Genomic DNA, 24,958 nt, shown 5'->3' with positions numbered 1-24,958 from the left:
AATTATCCAGAGCAAAAGTTCACTAGCCGCCCTCGAGTTTACAGTAGCGTGTTTCTTGCTATAACTTGTTAGAAAAACGAGGAAACACTGACGTCGATATCTTTGAAGCATGGAATAAAGTGTGTAACTCTTTCCTTGACATTTATAGCAAGAGCCTTCCAGTAGCAATTAATTAAAACTACTCTAAAAAATAGAGGACTTTAAAGTCCTAGGATAACACATCAGCTTATAGAGGGTGTCTGAAATTTTAACGGCCAAACTTGTATTCTATAGGTATAAGTAAGAAGAAAATGTTATATAAACATAGGCCATTTAGAGCTTTATTCGAAAGTTGCAACAGAAATACGAAATATGAAAGAAACAGTAATTAGAAAATATTATTATCAGAGGTTAATTAAAGTGTTATGATATTTTTAACCGATTTTCAGGATTAGTTAACGTAGCATCTCATGTCTACTCGATGAAGTCTAACAACTTAACTACTAGACTAATTAAACCGACGAGCTCAGAGTTCAGAGAGTAAGTACAGCTTACTGCTAGATAAAGACGGACTAAATGTAAATACTGTTGTGAGTATATTTCTAGATTGTATCTCAGTAACCACAAGTTACTATTTCTTTCATACTTCGTGTTACTCTTATAACTTTCGAATAAAACTCTAAACGACCTACGTTTTCATAACATTTTCGTCGTATTCAGACCCATAGAATACACTAACAAAGTTTGGCTGTTAAAATCTGGGACACCCTATAAAAAGAGACACCCTAAAAGAAGATGAAATGTATCTCCACTCAATCGAGCGACCACAATCGGTTAAATAAAACAGAAACTTTGGACACTTGTTTCTGCACCTTGCAACGCTTAATGATCCTTGTTTACATGTCCATCAAGGATGAATGATTCAGATTCGCCTTTAAATTCCGAATAATTTGTTAAACACAAAGGTGAAGAAGGGACAATCAGACGGGTACGTTAAGTTAAGCGAAAACTATTTTACGACCTCGTTATATGTTCGCCAATGAAAGAGGATCGGTCCAGCGGACCTCCCAGTTAGGAAAGGATGGTCGTAGTTAAATTATTATACGGGCGTGTGTCCGTATGAAGATGTACGTTCGTGTGCATACATTTTTCATGAATGAGAGAAGTATGGGTTGGTCTGTTTGCAAGAACGGTGGCTTTAGGGGTGGCAGCTAGAGGGAAGGGGGGGAGGCAGCAAGGATTTTATGCGAACGCTTGACAGGATAGAATTTTACTGCTTCCGAAATGTCATGTCTCGTAAAAGCTGCCGCGTTCACGACCGTTCCTTCATTCGGTTCTTTCCGCTGGAACTTATTGCGATTTCACGTTGACTATTTTTATAGGTGGAGAAGAACTGTTGCAAAGGGTTTCGGTTATACTGTTTTTATTGAAATAGACGTAAAACGTCGTCGAGTACGCCAAGCGCTGGAATAGATAGAGCGAGGATTGCGTAGACGAAACGTCTGCAACTTTTCCATTCTTCCTTCTTCTCCCTCGACAATAAAACGGCGTGCACGTCGAAACAGATAGTGAGAAAAGTTTTTGCATCCAGGAAGCCAGGGTTACAACCCTGGTTCATGTTGATTAGCAGTCTCCCAGCAATTCTCGAGAGCTAGGGTGATTGCACCTTTCCCGCGAAATGATACTAACTATTCCTGTATGTTTATTTAAGACAACAAAAACATTCGAGGATTGCAAGATTTAGGATCACCGATGTTTACCTTCCCGCCTGAACGCATCGCCAGTTGGAATAATCATACATTAGTCTTCAGTTGCTCGGAGTTCCTCGAAACGCCCGCGTCGGGTTTCAACCCCTTGATTATCAAAAAAATAAGCCAAATAAAACATAGGAAATAACTATCGCGTTGCAGGGACAGAATCGTCACCGTCGTCTCATTAACGATAAAAAGAGTTCCTCGAAGCGCGAGCCTCCGATGTGTATGCACCGTCTGCGAGTTTCGTTGCACCCAGATGGTAACAGCCTTGTGAACGATACCAGTGCAACGACGTGTCTCTTGTCATCGAAACGGCCCCTCAACCAGCATCACGGTTGGGGTTTCGATTACGCAACGACACAACGGTATCATTGCTACAAAGCCCAGTCTCCAGCTCCATCCCCTCATGAAAGTGTGTACCGCGCTCGCTATGCGTCCATCCAAGCTGGTCAGCGAAAGGTGGACGGGGGTGGGCGCTCTGTTTCTCTGTGTAACACGAGATCCTCGCTGGGGTCGTACATTCGCGCGCGTTTCGCACGCAAATTCGCTTCTATCGATGTTGGCGGGCATCTTTGTCCGAGGGAACACGAGATGACCGTGGATATTCGTTTTCGGGGAATTCTCTCTCGGAATAAGTTACTCAATTCTCTTTTGGGTTCTAAAGACACTTTTTGGCAGCTCTATGAGTAACTCTTTTTACGAGGAAGGATGTGATTGTTTCTTTGTATAGGTTATGAAGATAAGTGATTCTGTACTGTAGGATCTCGATAATTCGCCTTTTTATTCAGCTATGAGACAAAAGGCACACATTAATTACATTTCCAAGATATTTCAGTTCACTTATCAATTGAATTCTACGAGATGGAATTTGTATTTTTAATAGAAATAGTTGGGATTAAGGGTTTGCTCCTCTTCAAGAAGAGAGTACAGAAATTCTAGAAATCAGAAATACGACTGCAGTTATTTTGCAGCGCTGTTTCAAATTCCACGAAATAACTATTGACTGTAACCAATCCCAACTCTCTGAGAGCATAAAGGCTATACTCCGCTCCAAACACCTCTCGTTTCGTCTTGAGCTCGTTCGAACCAGAACGTAGGTCTAACACGGTAACGAATGCAGCGCTCGAAGGGGTTGAATTACGTTCCGGCATAATTTCCCTAATTGTAACCGCGCGCATCGTCTCGAGCAGCTCCTAAAAAGATCATTCCACGGCCGTAGCCCCGGTCGTGTATGTAAAACAATATTATCGGCCGCGGGCGATTCCAGGTGGTCTGCGTTCTGCGGCGTCGCAGAATTCGCGGGGCTCGTATCAAAGTTTTTGTTACCAGATATCGTTACGAGCGTCCGCTCTTTTTCTTCCTTTTACGCTCGCCGAGCCGCGTGTTCCTTTTTGCATCGTCGCTGTAACGACTCGCGGGCCGCTGCACTGGTATGCATGCACGTGCATACCCAGCGCGGTAATAAAATCGTTCGATCGGCCAAGACGGAAGGAAACGCTCGCCGGTGCAACATTTCGCGAAGGTCGAGCTAGTTTGCGAGATAGAAAGGAGGCAATTGTGGGAATTCTGGTAAGCTTTTTCTAAGCTCTTGATCTCCTTGAAATATTTTCTGACATTGGATCACAACGTTAATGTAATATGTGTGAATGATATCGTGCTCATGATTTGTTCATATTACTTAGTATCTTGTAGGTGTAGTGTTAGTGACAGCGTGATTCGGTGATAGAAGTAATTGAAGTTGAAATTAGAAGTTTACATCGGTTCTCGTTTAGAATTTTCTTTAATATTTCTATATTTGATGCTTGAGATATTAGGATAAAAACGTATATATTCAATTTTTAATCTGATAATTAATTTGATAATTTAATGAGAACGCAAGGATGAGAACCGCTGAGTTGAAGTCATTTCGCGTTATGTCGATATATTTTCAAAATAATGACATCTGGGTATCGCTGTGATGTTATTCCATATTTTGGAGCAGCCTGCAACACAAAGGGCACATTATATCATATGAACTTTAATGGGTTTTGAGTATTATGGCTAACGCTCAATAACATGTATAGAATAAGACCGAGAAGTTTAGCCAGCTTCTAGGTAGTCGATTACTTATCGATGTTTGCGTCATCGAACACCCATGCTCGTCTTTCACTAATCTCGATCGTCCTAGGAACGCAGGCTTACGTGTATCTTTCAGCGTCTTTGAGCGTGAGCGTTTTTCGCACGTAACCCGTTTTGTACGCCACTTCCGTTCATTGAAACGAGTTTCAAGGAGGTGATCGACATTACTGTAGATTTTACATGGTGGGAGGTTCCTTAAGCCACATTTGCACAAATAAAATGAAAAAACATAAATTTCTATTTTACTCAGATTTAAAAAATAATTTATCGTATGTTATTACAATCACTGATACCTAAGTCAATGCGAAATCATTTTTTTTTTAATTTATATAATTGTTATTTTAAACATTATTAAACGAAACAATTATATGCTTTTAATCAGTATTTGAATTAAATAAGCTCAAAAGCAATATAAATATTTTATGATACTTTTTATATGCGTGGTAATTCAGCATTTCGTGGTTTTATAGGATTTCTTCATCGCAATAGAGGTTTCCGAGGGAATACTTTACATTGGACACGAGTTAGTGCACCTAGTGATATAACTATGTATCTATAGATATCTTTCTCAGTGCAAAGATAGGTAATTATTTGATCTTACAATCTGTGACTAAGTTTCTTTTTGACGTCCTTATCGCGATTATCGTCATTATAACTAATGCACATGTCATTTTGAAGTGCATGCACGTGGAAGCTGCAATAAAGATTATGGTAACTCTAAGTCTGCTTCAAGGTTTTGCTATCTTCTATCTATCAAAAAAAACTTGCGGTAAAGTTATTTTCTACCATTTAAATACGTTCATTTTCTAAAAAAATGTAGATAATAATTTGAGGTCGGAAACTGAATCAATAATCATCATTCAATTATCACGAGTAGATACATTTCTTTCGTTACCTCTAACACGTGCTACCTGCCAGGGACCGAAAAGTTACAAGCCAAGGGGGTTAACACTGTTACATTCAGACCAAAATGGTCGATTCGCAGAGCCATGTTAATGAAGTGTTACTTCATTCACAGGGTACTAAAAGTTCATAAAGTTTTCGAATTGTATTTGTTTGACACTTTGTGCGTGAATAGATGGCGACTAACAAGAGGCTCACTTTCACACTCCCATAAATGAACCGGTGCGTGGTCAGGACTAAACGAGTCAACGATTGACACGGAGCAATCTTGTAGACAGCTATCCGCGGGCGTCAACGATGTTTACCGGTCTCCTCGAGTTCACGGTACCGATTTCAACGAGAAGCTCTCATTACGAGATCCCGTTCTCGTTCCACGAACTTATTTATTTACCATTCGACTCAGAAAATTGTTTATAATCATTGAGCTGGCCGAGCCATCTGGAGTTCTTTCACACGATGGAGACCAACCGTTGAGTTTCCTCAATTGCCCCTTATGTGGAGGTTTATGCGGCGCTCACGATCAGGTTTCGTTATTCGAACATTTCTACGCGAGTCTGCAAATGCCAATTTGTATTACATTTTTGCTGTTTCATTATACGTAGCCACTTATGCACTTGGGGCATACAATGGTTCTGTTTGCGTGATTGTGAACAATGTTGATTAGAAAAGTGATAAAACGGTGACATGAATTATGATAATTATGAAACAGTCTTGTGTATTTCCACGTATCCATGTATGTATTACTACATATGCATCGTTCGAGAATCAGACAAGAAACAACGACTGCTGTCACTGGTATTATATAATTGCATTTCGCGATAACACGGTCTCTTAACGATATCCATTGGTAATCGGTTGGATACAGTTAAATCGTATCGTTACAGTGATTTTGCATTGACCAAACGTTTCGAAATAGTATTGGATGAAAAAAATGGCTGGATACTGGGAAGCGTAACGGTATATGTTGACCAAGAAAATTATAGATTAGTATTTATTAGTAACGTAAAAGTAAAACTATGGATGAAATTTTTAATCAAAAGATTTATATGGTTTCTTCGAAAGAAAAAACTTGAATAATTAAATTTCTACAAATACCTATGTCCTATCTAATTTTCTTCGGAATTTTTAGTACCTATTTCAGCCATTTTTTAATTTTTGCAAAAACGGTGCTGCATATAAACAATTTTTATTTTATATTTATTTGTATTGAAAGAATTATTACCTCTTCGATTATATCCTGAATTTTTTACAATTCAGTATCTTTATATTACTTCAACTCATGTTTTCCATAAAATAGAGTTGCTTTTTATTACGCAATTACAGTTGTTCCGCTACAGTGCTTAATAATATCGACACTCGACACAATTCTAATCGAGAGTAAAAAGTACGCGTAAAATGTATCGCAATTCTTCGATTAATTTTGAAACAGAGCACATTCGGAGACTCGTGAAAAATGCACGGAAGGAAAAGGGAGAAATTACAGACTAATATTTATGGATTCGAAATTAAGCCATGAACGGAGCACGCCCCGCCACCAGGCGGTCATTCCCTTGCCTTCGAGTTGCACGATAAACAGCTGGCTCGCATGCGACCACGTCGAATCCATAACGAAATTATAATTCTGGCAGGGAGCGATCCATCGAGGCCGAGTTCGGGTGTAGCATCGGGATGCTGCTGCACCGTGTTATCTTCACCTGCTTGTGTGCGGGGATGCCATCAAATCCGTTCGATCTTCGTGTGTATAACGATGAAACCAAACTTAATTATAGTCCCTGAATGGTGTTGAAAGCTGTCATTGCCGGTTATTATTCTCCAGATCGTTGAAATTAGAGTCGGTCGTGTGTGTCGTGCATTCTCGCAGAACACGTCCCTCGAGTGTGTCGTTTTTCCGCGATTTACGTGTCGTTGCTTGATAAACCGCGTATTTTACCTCTATTTGCATGCATCTTGACTGGTTTGGCTGCCTATAACGTTTGTTCATGCCTGTGGTCTTGGGACCAATTACATTCGATTATCGCCTAGACAACGAATATGTACTTTGTTTTCTGATTGTTTGGAAATTTCGAGTAGATAAATTGTTATGTATGAAGAATTGTCGGAGGTTCGATAAATGTAAGTGATTTCGTGCTAGTTGTTTGGTAGATATGTCAGTAGATTAAATTGTGAAAAAGTAGAGACCTGTTTCTAGTGTGCTTTAAATTAGCAGAATGTTACACAAATGTTCAAACTAGTTTATCGTAGTTTGAAATTCAAGGTAGATGCTGGAATAAAATGGAACGAGTGGTAAAGATATGTAATTTAGTCACCACCTTGAACTACATTCAACTTACTCCACTGTTCAATAGATATTGCAATTTTGGTCCTCGAATATGAATCTTCCACATTCTCTAAGACCTACACACGTACATGTATCCTTTTGTCATGAAGTTCCTATGTAAATAATTTTCAAATTTTACCTACACTTTTGGATACTACTAGAACCTCCAGATACATAATATTGAACTACTCTACCAGCATGCAAATTACATAAAATTGGAAGAGACTTTGATCGCTGTCCTCTCCTTCCACCAGATAATATCCAAAAAACAGCATTTAAGCCTGCATTCAAATTAGGGGTGTACATATTTAACGTCTCTCTGGATCGTGCATTAAGAAACTCTTTTACTGATTCCCGTACTTTTTGGCTACTTTTATATCCGCAACCCAGCAATATCCCCCAGCCCCCTTCGAGCGACCAATTTTCGCGTCAGAGTGTTCCGCAGCTCCTCGTGCCTGGCATAGGGAACACACCCTTTCAGCGACGTACCCTGTTACAACAATTCCCCGAGCGTTATTATGCTTTGTATTAGGCATTAGGGCAGCCAATAGTGGCGCGTCGGTTCGGCGCAGCTCCGCCTATGAGGGGCCCTCTGGATCGTTTTTAAAAGGCGGAAATAGCTTTCCCCTCCATCCTCCCCCGTCCCTCGCGTCCTCTTCCTCCCTCAACTTCCCTTTCCGTCTCTCTCTCTCTCTCTCTCTCTCTCTCTCTCTCTCTCTCTCTCTCTCTCTCTCTCTCTCTCAGCCCCTCTTTCGCCCTGTGCTCCACCACGGTGTCGCCCCCTCTGTGCAGCAGCCACCCCTCTACCGTTCTATCGAATAGACAACGCGACGCACAGGTGCCTGCGGTGCCGTCGCCGGGACGCCTGGCGTTGGTTCCCTCCTTTTCCACGTGCAGGTGAACCCGGCCAACCACGTACTCCGTACACGCGCGTGTGCGTGCTGTTTCCAGAAGAGCTTGCTGCCCCGCGTCCCTGCACCACCGAAAGAGAGAGGAGCGGAGAACGCGAGAACCGTCCACTGGGTGTAGTGGGAGAGAGCGCGAGAGCCCTCAGTGGGAGAGAGAGGAAGAGGAAGAGAGAGAAAGAAGAAGAGAGAGGGTAGAGGCGGTAGAGGGGCTGCCCTCGACGAGGGGAGGGCAGAGGGAGGAGAAGGAGAGGACAAGACCAGGCACTCTAGGTTGTTCCCTTTCGATGCCATCCTATCTCGGCGTCGCGCTACCTTCGTTCCAGTCTCTCTCTCCTCTCTCGATCCCAGAACTCAACCCCTCTACCCGCGATGCTCGTCCTTTCCCTCCGTCTCGTACGAGCCACCGCGAGGTTCGACCGTGTTCCCTCTTCTTCAGGACCTCTTCGGCGAACCTTTCACCGTTCGTCGGTGCCGCCATTTTGTTCGTGACGTCAATGACGCGGTCCCAACGAGGTGAACGCGGGACACGGACTCGGAGGGGAAACGCGAGGAAATTTACACGTATGTGGCCTCATGGGAGTGGAGAACGGGGAGAAATATAGGTGAGCATAGGCCGAGCAGAGCGGCGAACCGGTCGATTCGATTGGCGAAACCCCCGCCTCGGGGTGGGATTTCTAAGCTGCACGAGAATGCAAGGGATTCCTTACGCGATCTTGCGCGCGATCGACCGTGGGTGTCGGTTACCCTCGTGGTTTCCATCAGCTTTTCAAATATTCACCGCGAGCCCAGGTAACGTTAACGGTGAGACGGTTTCGACGTTAGCGATGAATGAAGTTGAAATGGGTGGAGACTGTTCATTCGTTGGTCGTTGGCTGAGGTCAGTTGGGTCCGATGAATATATTTTAGCTGTCCATAGGAGTATATTTATGTACTCTGTTTAGCGAGCTGACCACGTGGTACCGCGAGTCGAAAAAGACAGTTATGAGCTATTGTAACTATTTGAGGGAGAGTTCTGTAAATCGTATCACTTACACAGATTTTTTAGATCGTATGTCCCGTTTATTATTACATACTCTAGGTAGAGGTATTAGGCCAACGTTCATCTGTCATTTAATATTGCAGTATTATTATATGTAATATTGCAAATACTGTTCAGATATAAATACAATCGCGCACACGTATAACGCGTATGTAAACGGAAATGCATTGATGAAACATTTTGCAAAGGTCTGTGGTAGCACATGCAATTACCACTGATGCTCGAGTTCTGTTTGCCAAGAGTTATTTATTCATTTCGAATCGATCGTAATTTGTTCACGTATGTAGCTCGCGTGCATCAATAAGAGGACATGTTGGATACAATTTTTATGCACCCAATAGACCGGTTTATTTGTACCTGAAGAAAGATGCCGCCTTACACGCTAAAAGACTCTTTTTTCCCTATGCTAGAATGAATTTTGTTGAAGTCCATATTTGTTTACATATTATATCTGAAGTTATTACTAATTGTTATCGATTTGTAAGTAAAATACTGGTTGGTTACTAAAAATCGAAATTCTTTTATTATGGTATGTTGTGTTCGCTGAACTTTTTTTACTGTGAAGTAAGATATAGAGGGAATTTATAAAAGGAAACTATGCAAGGTATTTAGGAATAATTTATGAAAGAAAAATAGTCACAATCAGTATTTTGAAACTTTCCTCTCAGGTCAGCTTCCGTTACTTTGACCGACATCCGTTGGAACAAATAATATTGTGCCTCTCTACTGTCTCTGTCCTGGTGGATCAGCGAGTTCGTCAGTAGACAAGCAGGTTCGCGGTTATCGAATGCAATTTCCATCTTCACCAGTTGCTCCCGATTCAGTTCTTCTCTGCCATCGAGTGTAACAGGTGTTAGAAAGTTGCGAGAAAGTCCGATTCAGTTACAGATAACGGGACAGATGTATCGTTAAATACGAAAAACAGGTTATTATTGGTTTTTTCTTTCTCATTTTTGCCACCGCACAAGACGTCATCTTTATTCGGATCGCTGCCTCGCACATGTTTCTCGTGTTGAGGTCTTGTTTCAGGATCGATTGACAGTGTGGCGAATTTAATAAAATTTACGCCTTGTTCCTTTGCAGATGCTTTCTATTTAGATAGATGTTTGGATTCAAACTTTCCATACACTGATGGTTTTTTCTTTGATCAGAGAAACATAATAAGGATCGTAGAAGATAATAGGCTTAGAGAAGCTGTAAGAAATATTTTCTTGAATATGTAGAAAAGGTAACCAGTTTATTATCAGCTCACACGATTTGCATTCGTTGAATTTTGTTTGTCTTCAAAATTCCTGCCTGTGGATGGAAGGTATTTTCTACTTGGCGAAGCAAGAAAGCGTTACTTCAGGTTTCGATATGAACTTGCACTCCAGTGATAAACATTTATCTAGTTTATGGCATCCTCATCGTCGAACTATTAAACAGACATTAGAATATTTAGTAGTGGAAAGGATATTATGATAAATGTTTACTGCATCTCTAATTTTCATAGAAAAAGTAATAGAGAAGCTCCATTTAGTGTTGCAATAAACATTGCATTTTATCCACTTCATGTTGTAATAAACATTCTGTTTTAATGGTATTAATAATATCATTACATACTACTATAGCATATCGATGCCAATATAGAAACATTATACAGAAAATATTTTTGGCAAGAATCATTTTATAGTTTCAGTTTGGAACATCTTCAAAAGAAGCGTCGCATTCATATAACCTTGATATTTCCCGTGCACGTGGAATATTTTTTTTTGCAAAATGAAAAGAATTTATTTCATCGCACAATTAAGACAGTGTATTATAGAAAATAATTTAAGAAATCAGAAAAATATCCTTTAAATTGAATTTCAATTTCACAAATCAAGATTCAGTTGACAAGCACGTCTAATGTTTATTTTACTTCAGTTGTAGGCGACAGCGTGGAAGTTCTTCTGGAATGGAGTACCAAGCTTCTAGAACTCTTCCAGTATTCCTGGGATATGCTACCGCTGATGTACGTGATCATGAAAGATGCGGGGAATCCAGAAGATGCTGTGAAACGCATAGTGGATGGTAACGCAAATTATATTTCATTTCTTTATAAATCTTTGAGCTCAATATTTTTAATAAGATTCATAGCATCACTCTGCAAACAGTTCAATTATCACTGCATCAATAATAATGCATTAATTCAAATCGATTAAAAAATGCATCACTCCATACCTCGTGAACATTGAAAGTAACTTGATGTTTTTATTTCTTCATTTTTGATAGCCTTTCACCCGAAAAAGTGCTATTGGAACACCATTCTGGACGAGATTCGTTCGTTTATCGTAAATCTCCTACCCACTTGAAACAGTCATCGAATTATCGAAATTTTCTGAATTATATGCATGCACAAGTTTCATTTTGAACGTAGCTTTGCACGAGTACAATATGATTCTTTCTGAAATTCTTGAAAATAATCGCTTTCGTTCCATCTAAATTAGAGTAGCGACAAAGATATATTTGATTCTGGCAATTTAGTAATCGGAGAATACTTTTCTTTCCGCGAGATTATTTAGGTTCACTAGCGTACGCGGAAATCGCAGCGCGTCGGAATTGGCAATGCACCCGGAGCAATTTATAGCGTTGCATCATTTTCGTGTTGTGAATTCGCGATACAACCAGAGTAGTTTGTAGGCGTACCGCCTTGATATATTACAAGAGTATTTTTTCACAGTTTCGGTCGATAAAAATTATTAATTACATCCTTGTACAGTTTTAAAAGAAGAACACAGTAATAAATTTTAATTAAATTTCTAAAACTGATTGTACTGACTTAAATAGCTGTCGACTACTATTATTAGATACAATTTCCTTAAAAAATTAGAAAATCACATAAGTTTCACTGTCTCTCGTTCAATTTAGTTTCTTGGCGCAATAATTTATGTTTAGAGATGAAACAAGTTTTAGAAATTAAGTAACTTATAATTCTACCGAAATTTCCATCGTGATCTTTCAATGCTTGCCAATTTCGCCTGCGATTCTTCATCTTATTCAAAAAATTGTACACGTTTTACTGCGCGATTCACCAACGTCGTCGTGCTCGAAGATCTTCCAGAAGGAGACTTTGGTCCTCAGGAATAATTGTCTCATCTCGCGAAGATTTTAGGCTCCATATAGCACCATCAGGAAGACATGATAACGTAAAAATGTGCGTTCAGGAAAGTGGGAAGTTTTTGGTTTGCTATATCTGTGCCACGAAAGGAATAAGTTCTTGCTGAGTGTTTTTCGTGAAAAGCTATTTCTCATAAATGTGCTTTTGAAAGCTATGGATTATCTGCACCCGAAGATTTTGGGATAATTCCATGATTGAGTTGGGAATGCAAACTGCGCCAGATGCCAAGGTAGGGATCTTTCAGCTATATGTTTTGCTTTCCAATTTTTGCGTGTTATTTGCGATGATAGCGAAAGGGGGCGAGGAGAGATGGCTCCTCTCTTCTCCTCGTAACATTTGTTACGGTTTTAAATTGGGTGAAATGATCTTAATATTAATTCGGCAAGGATAACTAATCCATTACGAGAAATGAATAATTGTGTTCATATATGGGGAATGAAAACGCTGTTTTGTCGTAACACCTGGTATAGACGATAAAATGGCGTAAATATATTTTCTAGTACAAATTTAAATAGCGTTTTAACGTAGCCAGAGAAATTTCTTAAGTAGGAACACATTTGTTTGAAAGCATAATTAACTAGCACTGCCAGTTAATCGTTTACTCCAGTGGAGCAGAACAAATGATCAGTACATAATTCGGTTTAATGAAGCAAACTGACTGATCAGTAATTAATTAAAATGACAATGGAAAGCCATTACTGTAACGAAGTAAAAATGTTGTAAAATAACTTAAAAGTAGACCACCTTAACTGAGCGAAACAAATTAGCAATGACTTTTAATCTGACATAGGAAAGCAGACTGCTAACACAATCCGACGTTAAAAATATCTAGTTATAAAAATATAGTAAAACTTTGCACATAATTGGACATTTCTCTGAGCTCATCAAGAAACGAATTACCACTAAAATATATAAAAAAAAATATATCTCCTTTGTTCCTCATCAGATCTCACTTAGGATTAGAAACAGAGATATCCAAGTCCATGACATGCAGATGCAGGTATTTCGACGGAGATTCATTGCGGACTCTTCACGATCTAGGCACAAATTCGTGTGGTCATTATAAATTTCCAGGCGTCTTCGTCACTTAATCATTCTGTTATTCTTGCATGTTGTTCCACGAAATCAGCGGCGAACGTTTTGTACAAAGTAGAACGACGTTCATTGTCGCAACCGAGCGTGTCCAGTACAGCAGCTATAATAAATACGTATTCGTTGCCAACAAGGAATCATTACAGGATATTTTTGCAGTTATTATGTAGCCGTTATTACGATCTTGTGTCAACTTGCCGACAACCACTAAATGCGTCCAATGGAAGACTGCCAATCCTGTTAAAAATGTACGCGCTTCACTCCGTCGTCGTTGCCCAGCGAATTTCTTGTTTCCACAAGAGTTGCAAGTGACGGAGCTTAATACGATATTAATATCTCTTAATTGTCGCTTTCGTTTTGTGCCTTTTATTAGAGGAGGAAATCGGAGCTTAACTTATTTTAAGAGAGCAGAAATTTCGTGTCTGCACGACGAATCTTCCTGTGCAGTGCATTTTATTGTTAAATTAAATTAACTTGGAACTGGAGCAGACATTTTCTTGTCCTTTCTTTCGCTGCTTCAATAGAAAATCGTAAAGAAATAATGGTTTCGACTTTCAGTTCATGCAGTGTCGATGGTCTAATGAAAGTAGTTTATTGAAATGAGTCGAATATGTAATTTAATACTATTCACAACCGTATATGAGTGAAAGTGGCAGTCACAGTATTCATATGCAGAAACTATTGTGTTTCAGTTGAAGAATTCGTATAATTATTTTTCGAAGCTTTCATTGTTGCAGATAATGTATATCATGTTTAGGGAAAGTTGTTTGAGAAAACACAGGATGTTTCAAAAGTAAAAATTCTGTAGTTAGGAACTCTGTTTGCGCAAAGAGATTTTTAACAAAACAGTTCTGCGTAAATGTTCCAATACACGTGATTCACTGGCTCGAATTCGAGTTCCTTCCGCGTTGATCAAACTTCTCGTCCCAGACAAAGCAACAGTATCTCCTAGCAAAATCGCGTGGAACCAGCTTGCTAAGCCTCATATTTCGCAAGGCCTCGCCTATCTATATACGATCATCGGCCGTGTAGATGCACGAATATCAACACTGAGCCCACGCGAACAGACTATAAATGTTTTACAGCGCACATTCGGAACACGTTTTAAGACCAATTCGTGGTACTTACTGGCGACAGTTGATGGCGGGGTATGAGGAAGAAAAACGGAGTTAGGACGAAAATTTAGGAGTCAACTATTTGCGAGCTGTCACAGGATTGTCAGTTAGATAACTTCTACTTTTAACTGATCCAAATTGCTTGTGACTTGATTTCAGGGAAGTCTTATATCAAAATACACGTATTCTTTATTATTATTATTCGATTAATACGAGCATCCATTGATTCTATAACGTACTGCATAGGGGCTTATAACTTAGATACATAAAAGTGTATTAAATACCTACTAATATTCAAATTTTTAAATATTCGAACTCTAAAATTTTAAAATATTCAATTTAAATTTTCGAATTCTCAAATTTTCAAATAGTCGAATATTCAAATTTTCAAGCATTCAAATATTCAAATATCTAAATCTTCTAATTTTCAAATTTTAAATATTCCTATTTGGAAAGTTCTTTCATCTGCTTTGCATGTCGAATCCCATTTCCAGGAGCAGAATCACCTCATCTTGATTAATTTTCTCATCGTATTTATATCAAACATTCGAATATTAGTACGTTAAATCTTCCTCTACTCAACTTTACTGCCGAATGAATTTCTAACACTTTTCACTTTCTTACTTTGTAACAACGTCCCTCTGAAAGAAGAGCGCTATGTATATCCGTTTATTACAGCACTCATCTGGTAGAGTTATTTCAACAAACACGTGTCGCCTCTTCAACGACGTTTGAGTTGAATGCTGACAATCCTGTGTCATCTCTTGTGCAACATCTAACCGCAAAAAGCTGAATATTACGCATAAACCGGTACAAAATGTGTTACCATATCTCAACTGATATAATGTCTACAGGATGTGACAGGCAATGACTCTAATATCATAATCTAGCCGTGCTCTCGTTATTTTTGACGAGGCAATTAAACGAAAGGGGTATAAAATGTGCTCTTAAGCGCCTCTCTTCCAATATAATACTTCTCTAAATTTTATTTCAACTTTTAAGCCAGTTAATCGAGGCTTTTATGTTACTACTGCAGTGTAAAGGTGCAATTTTTTAAAATAAATAATGGACCATGGAATCCTTAATTGCAAAGCAGCAATGAAAACTTTTTTCCTGCATATCTACATTCGACAAAATGTGTCCACTACTCACGTGTCCCACTACTCGAGTATAACGGAACAAAATGGTCGATACAGATTTTGCAAAAGTCTCCCAAGTAGATCTAAGCAGAAAATACTTCCGTAGAATCTGTTACAGACCTTTATAAAATTAACAAAGCTAACTACAGTAAGGGGAGCTTCGTTAAATCTATAAACTCGACTCTTACCGATTCTATTAAATTTAAGCCTGTTAAAGTGCTTCTGCAAATTCTACAACAGGCTTCAATAACTTCAGCTTAACATTTTTTTCCCATACGATCGCATTCTCAAAGGATGTTTTCGAATCTGTGATCGTGTTGTGTACCCGCCGACTTCCCACGTTGCAACGGCGGCGCGCATCAGTTCGTTGAAAGATCGTTTTGCGGATAACGGTTAATCGCGTTATAATGACGGGGATGCGTAATCCCTCTGTCTTTCTTCCCTGTCTGGGGCGAGTAAAATTTACGAAGGCGCGGGGCGGTCAAGTAGGCGTGAAAAAGGAGGAAGCGTAATTTGTTAAGTAGCCTGGCTACTTGGCTACCGCGTTTGCACGGGATCGATCATTATAAATCGCTTAACCGGGCTATGCTTGGTTCGTCGTAACGCTGCCCGCTGCGGGCGCCCCGAGGCGCGTATCATCTTCATCACAATGCTCGTTCTTGCGGACCTCTCTTAATGAGCCGCAAACAAACTGACCGCTTTATTGTTTATTAACGTAATGCCTACCTTGAGATTGATGCCAGCCAGTTCCGCCTCTGCCTCTTCTCTGACGCTTCATTTTTCACTTGTCAAGACGTTCATTCAGGAACACCCTGATGATCACGCTAGTCACACAAAGTATGATATCTGTGCCGATGGCGACCACTTTTTGCGCGATGGTATTAAGGCTACTGATGGCCAATGCGCTTTAAATTTGATTGGAGTGTCTTAAGCGTATTTGGAAAAATACATCACCTCGAAGGAATTATGTTTTTGTGGTTTCAGTTCAGATTAGATGCGATGCTAGTAAAGAAGAAGTCGTTTCTAAATCTTAGACATTTTTAGATTGAAAATTCAGCATGATTTCGGGAAAATGGAGAGAGATATAGCTCTACGTTTCTAATTTTTAATTAAATTATCGATTCACTTCACAGTGGATAATTTTTACTCACAACCCCCTTACTCTACTTTTATTTCCTCGATGTAATCGATGAGGAGGCCAGAATCCAATATCACTTACTCACGGTGACTTTTCAGTCTACTCCTCAATGATTTCTTGCTCTGACTCTATACACGAAACTATACTCAGGCAATTGAAAGTCTACCGCCCATAAAAATAAAGCAATTCCGAACTCACTCCTTTCCAACGTCTAGTGTCCTTAAAAATTCACGAAGACTGCTATTTCTCCTCATTTTCACAGTATTTCCACTCAATCTGGGTATTCAGCGAAATCCATTTCGTGGGAGACTGGCGTCTCTTTAAACAGCCCTCGACATAGGATAGAGAAACGTCAGCGATAGTCTGTAAGTGAGTTCTCAGTGGTCGAGGCTCGGTTTTGTAAGGGAAGAGAGCACGGAAAAAAGGGACGTTAACCGAGCGCAATCGTGGCCCGAGGCTGGGAATAGAGCGTACGCTTAGCGTAACGCTATTAGCTCGGGTCGCGATCGGGGGCTAGTAATTACGCTGAAGACGTCGTGTTTCACGCGTGCCAACACCAGCTCAGGATAAATGCGCTCGCTCGCGGGGAACCGAGCCTGTTCGCCCGGTTGGATACTTTCAACTCCATGTGGAAAGTCGCGTTCCTGCTGGTCTACCCACCGAACAGGTAGACGATTAACGACCTCGACTTGCTTCAGATGGATACAGTGTTGCGAGCACGCCGAACCGTTCGGGCGAGTTATGCTACGTTCACATTTGCTCCGTTTTTCAACCGTGAATTGATCCCTCTTGATAAGCCACGCATTTTTTCTGCTTTTATAATGAAGCTTTCCTGTGGAAGAGTCGAGACTGAGAGAACGTGGGGAAAAGTTATTTTAGAGAAATTTGCAGGTGCTTTAGAAATTGGGTGAACATTATCTTCTATACTGCGTAGATATTTGATTCCATAGTGGTAACATTTATTTTGAGATAGTTTTTCAGTTTATATGGTGTAGATATTTAAATCCTTCTTCTAACCTTGAATCGGTGAGTCGAAGAACAGTACAAGTCTAAGAATCATATTTTGAGTTCCATTTGATCCACTTTACATAATTCTCAGATTATTTGAAAGTGGCTAATTTTAACTTGCAATTAGTACTGTTCTTTGATTCACCCATTCAATTCTGGCGTTTTCTTTTATTTTAACTCTTGAACGCTCTTCTATTCACCATTGTGTATCTAAAGATATCTGAGGAGAATCTGCTATTTTACCGATCCTTTATTGCATTAATTTCTCGAATTACGCGTGCCTTCAAAGTTCTATACACGTTTTAATTGGCAGTTCAGGTCAGGAAGGCATCGTAATTGCATACGAAATAGCAGAAGGTCAAAGCTGATCATTGTGCTCTGTTTCCCTTTCGACTCGATTCTCACGTTCGATTGCGGAGATTGCAGCCCCACGAAATTTCCGCGGTTTCTTGTCCACGCGTGTGCATACAATGCGTGACTCGCGTGCAGCTGCGTTCAGTACGCGCGAGCTGAATGGCGAACGTTCGCACCTAGCCATTCCAAGCAAAGATTAATGATGCTCGGCAAAAAGAAAAATTCCCCTACAGCGAGAACATCGTCTCCGCCTGTGCGGTGGCAGTCAATGGTCGTATCCAGCCCAGAGCAAATAATAATGATCCTGTAACATTGCTTTACGCAATTTATACCTTAATTATTGCTGAACATTGCCGTGACTAACGCCTCAATGGGAGGTGTTGAATGGGTAATACCTATTATTACGACAAGGGGAATATTGTTAGTTCTTCCTTCTTTTAGCAAATTATAGATACATATATCTGTCTTGGGAAATATGCATGAACTGATGCAGTTACATTGTATGCATAAAGAGCCACGTTCTACTGTTAACCTCCAGTGCACGGGTATAGAGTATTTCTGTTATGGCAGGGGTAGAGTCCCAGGGGGTTCTATTCTATTCTAATCTATTCTTCTATGTTTTATTAATAAATACAGTTCCATTAGAATCATCTAGTACTTGCATATAAGATACATGTTTATTAATATTTAAACGAATAAAAAAGAAATGAAAAGTGACGTCCTCGTGGGTCTTTCATATCCAATCCATCATGCACTGGAGAGTTAAGAATTATTGTGGGATCGAGAGTTTAAGTTTCTGGGAACTGATTTATTTATTTCGTTGATTAACATATTAACTTGTTCTTCCCTCTCTATTATTCGATTTATATACATTCGTACGTAATATTTTTTTACTCACTTTTTACATAATTCATTTAATTACTCGTCTAATTTAGCTTGCCTGCTTTCACGGAAGCCGGGCAACTGTTCCATTGGAACTCAACCGTGCAACTATCTTATTTAACGACAGCACAATGTATGCAGAGACGATGTAGCCTGCAAATAAACCTCCTTCAATATAATAAAATCGTGCCACCTATTCTCTATCCATTTCGGTACTAATAAACTGAAAAAAAGCTCCATATCTCAGGCTATCGAAAATCCTAAAAAAAAACTGTGCTCAAACTTACAAAAAAAATCTCTGCATGATTCAATTATCACAGATTCCAGCTTAATAACGCTATCAGTACCATTACGCTCTAAAATCTCTTCCCACCATAATTGCAACCCACATTCCTCGTCTCAAATTTCCTTTACCCCCTAATTTGAACTTATCTATACTCGAAGTATCCCATGCAGCGTTGCAGGACGAACGTCCTATAAAAAAGCCAAGGATGAAAACCTCCTCGCCTCAAAACCGCAAAAACTGCACAAAGAGTAACCCGCTCTAACCGAGTTCACTTCCCGCTATCTCTAACAATTTCGGGGAATCGTCCCCGCGTCGTGTAACACACCCCGTGCATAAGTATATAACAAACCATAATTACGCTCGAGAAAAGAAGGAGCGCCCTCGAAGACGTACATTGTACATGGTCTGAGGCTACAATATACGCACTCCGCGCGGCCATAAAACAACATGCTTTCGACTTGTTTCCAGTATCCGTCACGGGCAGTACACGTCGATCTTCCGTTCTGTATCGGTCACGAGAGAAAAAGCGAGCGCGAGGCGTGCAGGGCCGTTGTACCCGACGTAATTGCACGTCGATGAAAGGAGCGTTCCGTGGCGCGGGTCGAGACTCGTCCTCCCTCGGCCATTCTTATTGCAACGCACACACGATCGGCAATCTCGTTGCTGGCTATTACGTACCTCGGCAAGGTCTAAAAATACAAGCCGAGACAGCCGATTAACGGGCCGAAGTCGTGGCTCTTATTGCCGGGGCTACATTGTTACAAATGTCAGCCTCTCTCCTGGCTCTGTTATGCGCGTCGAGATCTCGCCGCGAAGAATGCACGGCCTTGTACAGACCACGTCGGGATCCCCGTGTCTCCCTCGCGCGCGTGTATACACCTGCACCGTGAACGCCGAGCGCGTGCACCGTCGATCGTTGCACATTTGTCAAATTGGTTGCACTCGGATTTCTTGGCTAATTGTTTCGCGCGAAACGAGCACCGCGCGTGCTGCTTTCCGTTCTGTTGCTGCTGATAGAGCTGGCGTTAAAAATCGTCCACTCTGGCGTTGCCTCTGCGATCTCATTTGTGGAACGTGGAGTTTGTTAACTAAGTAATTTGTATTGTAAAATCTGTGTCTTATAATTAGTAGGTTGTAGATGCAATTTTAGATAGGTGTCTACTTAACAACATCGTAATTATGTAAATTCGATCGAAAATTCGTTTGTATATTTATTCTGTAGTGATCCTCTTCGACTGAAAATCGCTGTAATTTTTCATTAATTATCGTCCATAGTTGTGTAATTTGTATTTGTGGTATTTGTCGTTTGTGGATGATTAAAATTCTTGCTGTACTTTTGACGGAGCAGAGCAAGTAATTTACGTATTCAAAATTGTTTCTTTTCTTTCTGCTGAAATTTATCTCTCCTTAGTCACTGGGAAAGAAATAATTACTCAAGTTTCATAATACTTTGCATACTGTAGATAATATATTAGAGGATCTTCTCTGTCACAACATGTGACAGCTCAAAGAAAAAGTGAACGATATTTCTCTGGAAATATCGTCGACCTCGTGTGCCCAGCGCACAATGCGCATTGCATGCGCGTGCATTCAATTGCAGCTGCGTGAATCGTCGCGCATACCCGACCACTAATTCTAATGTAACTTAAGAAAGATTAATAACACGTCGCTACTGGATGACTCCCTTTCAAGCTCTCAGAATTGGCATCCATTTTAGTGTAAACGAGCCTGACAATAACACTCTAACATCGTTCTCGTTGGCGTTTTTTCTTAAGGGTTGATATACGAGCAGTTTGAATAAGAATTGACGCAGGTGTGAGTGTTGGCAGCCGTAATATATCTTCTATGATTATATAGACAACAAAAACACAGTAATAAGTCAAAGCATTCTATTCTCAAATTAATTCAATTGCTTTCTTAGACTTGAACAATCCTCAGACTTGAAAATTTCTATTTCCATTTTCTCTTAAATACCAATTCACTGGACACCCAAACACTACCTAGCAGCTAGATTACAATAAAAAAGAAACATTTGGCCATCACTATTTCAATGCCTACATAATTTAATAACTTTCTACACGTTCTGTAATTAATAACAAGCCACAGATAAGACAGACTATTCCGAGTACCGAAAACGAAGAATGGGGACCGCCCCCCGACTCCACAGTCTCATAAACCATAGGAAAGCGTTAACGAAGCCGCGCTACAAGCTCACATAATCGGCACACATCTCATCTACTTTTTAATCCTCGTGTAGCGTCCGACGATCGTGGCCGCGTATGCACGCGCTCGCGGTGCATGATAATGACCGTGAGCTCATTACACGCGACGAACGCGCGGCGCCATATCTGGCCTCCGTTCGTTGGTAAACGTTACCCTTAACACAGCTACGCTCGTCTTGCATCGGCCGTCTCTCAGAAGTTTCGCGCATAACTTACTGTCGCGAGTCTGTAATTACGATCGACTATAAAACGTGATCGTCGAATGGAGAGAACGGTTTCACGAAAAAGCGGCGCGAACGGGCCCCGCGAGGGAAACTCCGCGGGGCCAGGCGAGGCGAGGGAGGAGGAGGGGGGAGGAGGATGAGGAGGAGAAGAGAAATAGACACGTGACTGGAATTCGAGACTGAAAGCACGAGGAGACTTCTCACGTGTTTCATTCACGATACGTTGCTCCTAGGATCGGGAGACTGTGAATTAACCTAATAATCGGTTGTTGCCCTCGAAAGGGCACTTTTGACTCGTGAATCGCGAGACTTGCACCTGTCCGCCGGACGCCAATTATACTGTCAGCGTAGCGACGATGATGCTTAACCTCGCGAACGTTTACTATCCCGATCATATTCCCGGATAAGGCCAGTCCCCCGTGAGGACGATGAGGTATACCAAATGGTCGGACACAAAGTATGCAAAGGCATATAATTAAAGTCGTTGTTAGCAGCGAGAACCCTCGTGTTGCTCGGCTCTTAGCTACGTAGGAATGAAGAGGCGAGTTTTATGAGCTTTCTGCTCGAGCATCGTGGCTAATTTTCACCTTATCGGGACATCGGGCGGGGGAAACTGCTATCTCCGCGCGGAGTCACGCTGCGTCGAAAGTGGAAATCGGTGTTACGTGGTGACATTGGCGTAGACGAGAACCGGGGAACCTGTTCTCGTCGCGCGACAGGTGTCCCTTTATGATTTATCGGGGACCCGTCTCCTATATCTAGAAGCGCGTGAAATGTGCGGCTTTTTACTTTTCCATCGACGACGACCGGCGCGAACTTGTTACGGTGGCTTAATTGGGCGGCATACCGATCGAGATTTAATTAATTAAGATATTTAGTTGTGAGGTGTAGTGGCGAGCTCGAGGGAAATTAGATGGGATTTTTTGATCGTTGGAACTGCTCGGTTCAGAGGGAATGTTTTTAGGATTATTTTTGTATCGTGTTGAATAGCTTGGCGTTAATTGGGTCTGGGATAGTTCATATCCATAAATAGGTATTTATGTCCATAATATTGTCAGAATTTCTGTGTGTTTTAAATATTTCAGTTTGAAAATTCTTGAGCTTCCAAATTTTTAAGTATTTCCATGATAAATATCTATTTACTTTAATACTTAAACAAAAGTACATTCATAAATTTGTTCTATGTGCTTTCATAAATATCTTCCGAATGTGGGGTATATATACTGAATTAATTATATCTTTTCTTTCTCCTTATCATTGTTGCTTTCATTTATCCGATTTAGCAACACTTACTTGATCTTTCATTAAAAACTTCTCTTAAAAAATAATCACCTTCATCTTGTCCATGCGTCGAATGTTACGTACTCTTCATAAACCCTGTCGTTTAATGTCGAAATTAGCACTCCGAACGGTCATTACGTTTTATTACTGACAGTGGTTATTTAATTATGTAAAATACCGTTTCTTGTTAAAACAACGTCCATTAGACATACAGGGCGTTCCATTAAGAAAAAAATGTCACGAAATATGGATAAGAAATTTCAAGGAATAAACAAATTTTTTCAAATTGTATTTCAACATTTACTCCTTGGTGCTGTAATTACTTTCCTCTCATTTCTTGATCTTTCCATGTGGAATTCCTGTTTTCCTCTGTAATTTATAGCTAACTCCTTTTATGTCTTACATAGAGCATCAACAGTATGTAGGGTGCCCCATTTACTCTAAAATGGGACATGTTGTACGGTCGATATAATTAGAATGAGAGCGAATAATGATGAAGTGCGCTTTAAAGATCGATCCCGCACAGTAGCTAAGAGTAAAACAGGTAATTTCATTTATTTCCTTTCCTTTTTCCTGGCCAGTTGTGCGGTTAATCTTAGCTGGTACACGATTAATGTCTGACGGTGTCCTAATTGGAGGCCGTAATAACGCCTCTTCGCAATGTGCACACTTGCAGCGGATAACTGGTCCGATTTTCGAGCAATGAAGTCAGATGCGTGGTCTCTCTGGGACTGTTCCACTCTTGCCTTGTAAGTTTGTCATTATTTTACCCTCCTTTCATTAATATCTCAATCAATTCGATTGGGCGAGAAAACAAAAGCGTTTACAAAAAATGAACCTGTGAGAGGTGAAATGGCTCTTTGTATCATTTAAGGAGGGTTAAGGTAATTCAACCTCTGTTATTAGTATGGCAACCGTTTATCATTAGATGGAACGCTCGCAAAAACACGAATTTTAGTTCTCTGGGAATTTAGCCACTGTAGGATCATACCAAACCCTGTCACTGTACTCCTTTAAAGCATTCCTCCCCAGTCGTCTCCATGCCTCTAGCAATCATGTATTAAATATCTTTCTCCGCCTCAAACATAAATGAAGCAGTTCCAAGTTTAATGACTACGCAATCTACCATCAGCAAAAGTCCACGATCCGCAGTACTTAAGCCTCGAAAGCACAATATTGAGCCAGCTTCTCAATCAAGATCGAATCGATCGCATCATTCATATTATACGCCGCCGGTACACTTCACCCTATCAATTAAGGGTTAATATGCCCGCTTCCTCGACAGACGCGCATCGACAAATGGCTACATGCAACGTATGGGAGCAGCAGGGCAATTAACGTTGCCATAAGGATTAACAACCGATTTCTACCAGCGAAAGGCCGCTGATAGAAACTGAAAAATCCATTGATGAACTAAAATACGAGGCATCAGAGGCCACTGGTGCGCGGACTTGGCGGATCTTAACCGCGAGGAGGAAAAAAAAAAAGGAGGTCGAGTTAAATATGAAGATTAAATTGAAGATTAAATCCATTGAAAGAACGCGTATTACTGCGATATGCGCATGTAAATTCGAGCGTGAGGGGAACAATCGCCGTGCAGAGTTCGATCACACCACGCCCTTGGAGCGACCTTAGAGGATGAGACTCTCTGGCTATGAAGCTCTCTCTGATTCTCTCCCTCCGTCTGCACAATTCTCGGCGTCGTTGAAATTCTTTTCGGGACTCTTCCCTCTTTGAATGCCCGCGTCGGCACGCGTGTCTACGCGAAACTTATATAAACGTAAAGTTTGTGCAACAGGCCTACGCATGCGTGACGTTTCCATTAAAGTTGAGTTTCGTCCGCGGCAGCAGCAAGGTTGCTTATCGCCGCCCGATTAAACATTCACTCCAATTCGTAGTCTCTCCTTTATCGCGAGCGAAACGCTTCGCGGGGTTTCTTCGTTCACGGAGCCGATCGGATCTCACCGTGCGTTTAATTTCACCCTTAATTACTAATTATACCTGCGGCAGGAGCGACCCGATATGAATGTGTTACGCGATTAGATTATTTGTGCCTTGTA

General features: G+C 40.7%; 1 protein-coding gene across 5 annotated transcripts in view; it reads left to right on the top strand.

Annotated features, from left to right (window-relative positions):
* Dsx (transcription factor doublesex) overlaps positions 1-24,958 on the top strand; it is an 86,279-nt gene that overhangs the window by 16,600 nt on the left and 44,721 nt on the right. For 3 of the 5 annotated variants that reach the window (XM_076379323.1, XM_076379321.1, XM_076379319.1), the window contains exons 3-5: positions 10,924-11,070; positions 11,272-12,386; positions 15,043-15,401. In XM_076379323.1, the coding sequence (XP_076235438.1) occupies positions 10,924-11,070; positions 11,272-11,351 (227 nt within the window). In that variant the 3' untranslated portion in view covers positions 11,352-12,386; positions 15,043-15,401. Of the gene's footprint in view, positions 1-10,923; positions 11,071-11,271; positions 12,387-13,103; positions 13,340-15,042; positions 15,402-24,958 lie in introns of those variants that run through there. The other 2 variants (XM_076379320.1, XM_076379324.1) reach the window with 2 other exon arrangements.

Source organism: Calliopsis andreniformis, chromosome 5 (assembly GCF_051401765.1).
Source record: "Calliopsis andreniformis isolate RMS-2024a chromosome 5, iyCalAndr_principal, whole genome shotgun sequence".
NCBI classification, from domain to species: domain Eukaryota; kingdom Metazoa; phylum Arthropoda; class Insecta; order Hymenoptera; family Andrenidae; genus Calliopsis; species Calliopsis andreniformis.
The sequence above is the reverse complement of the archived record's forward strand: the minus strand, read 5'-3'. Positions and strand labels throughout refer to the sequence as shown.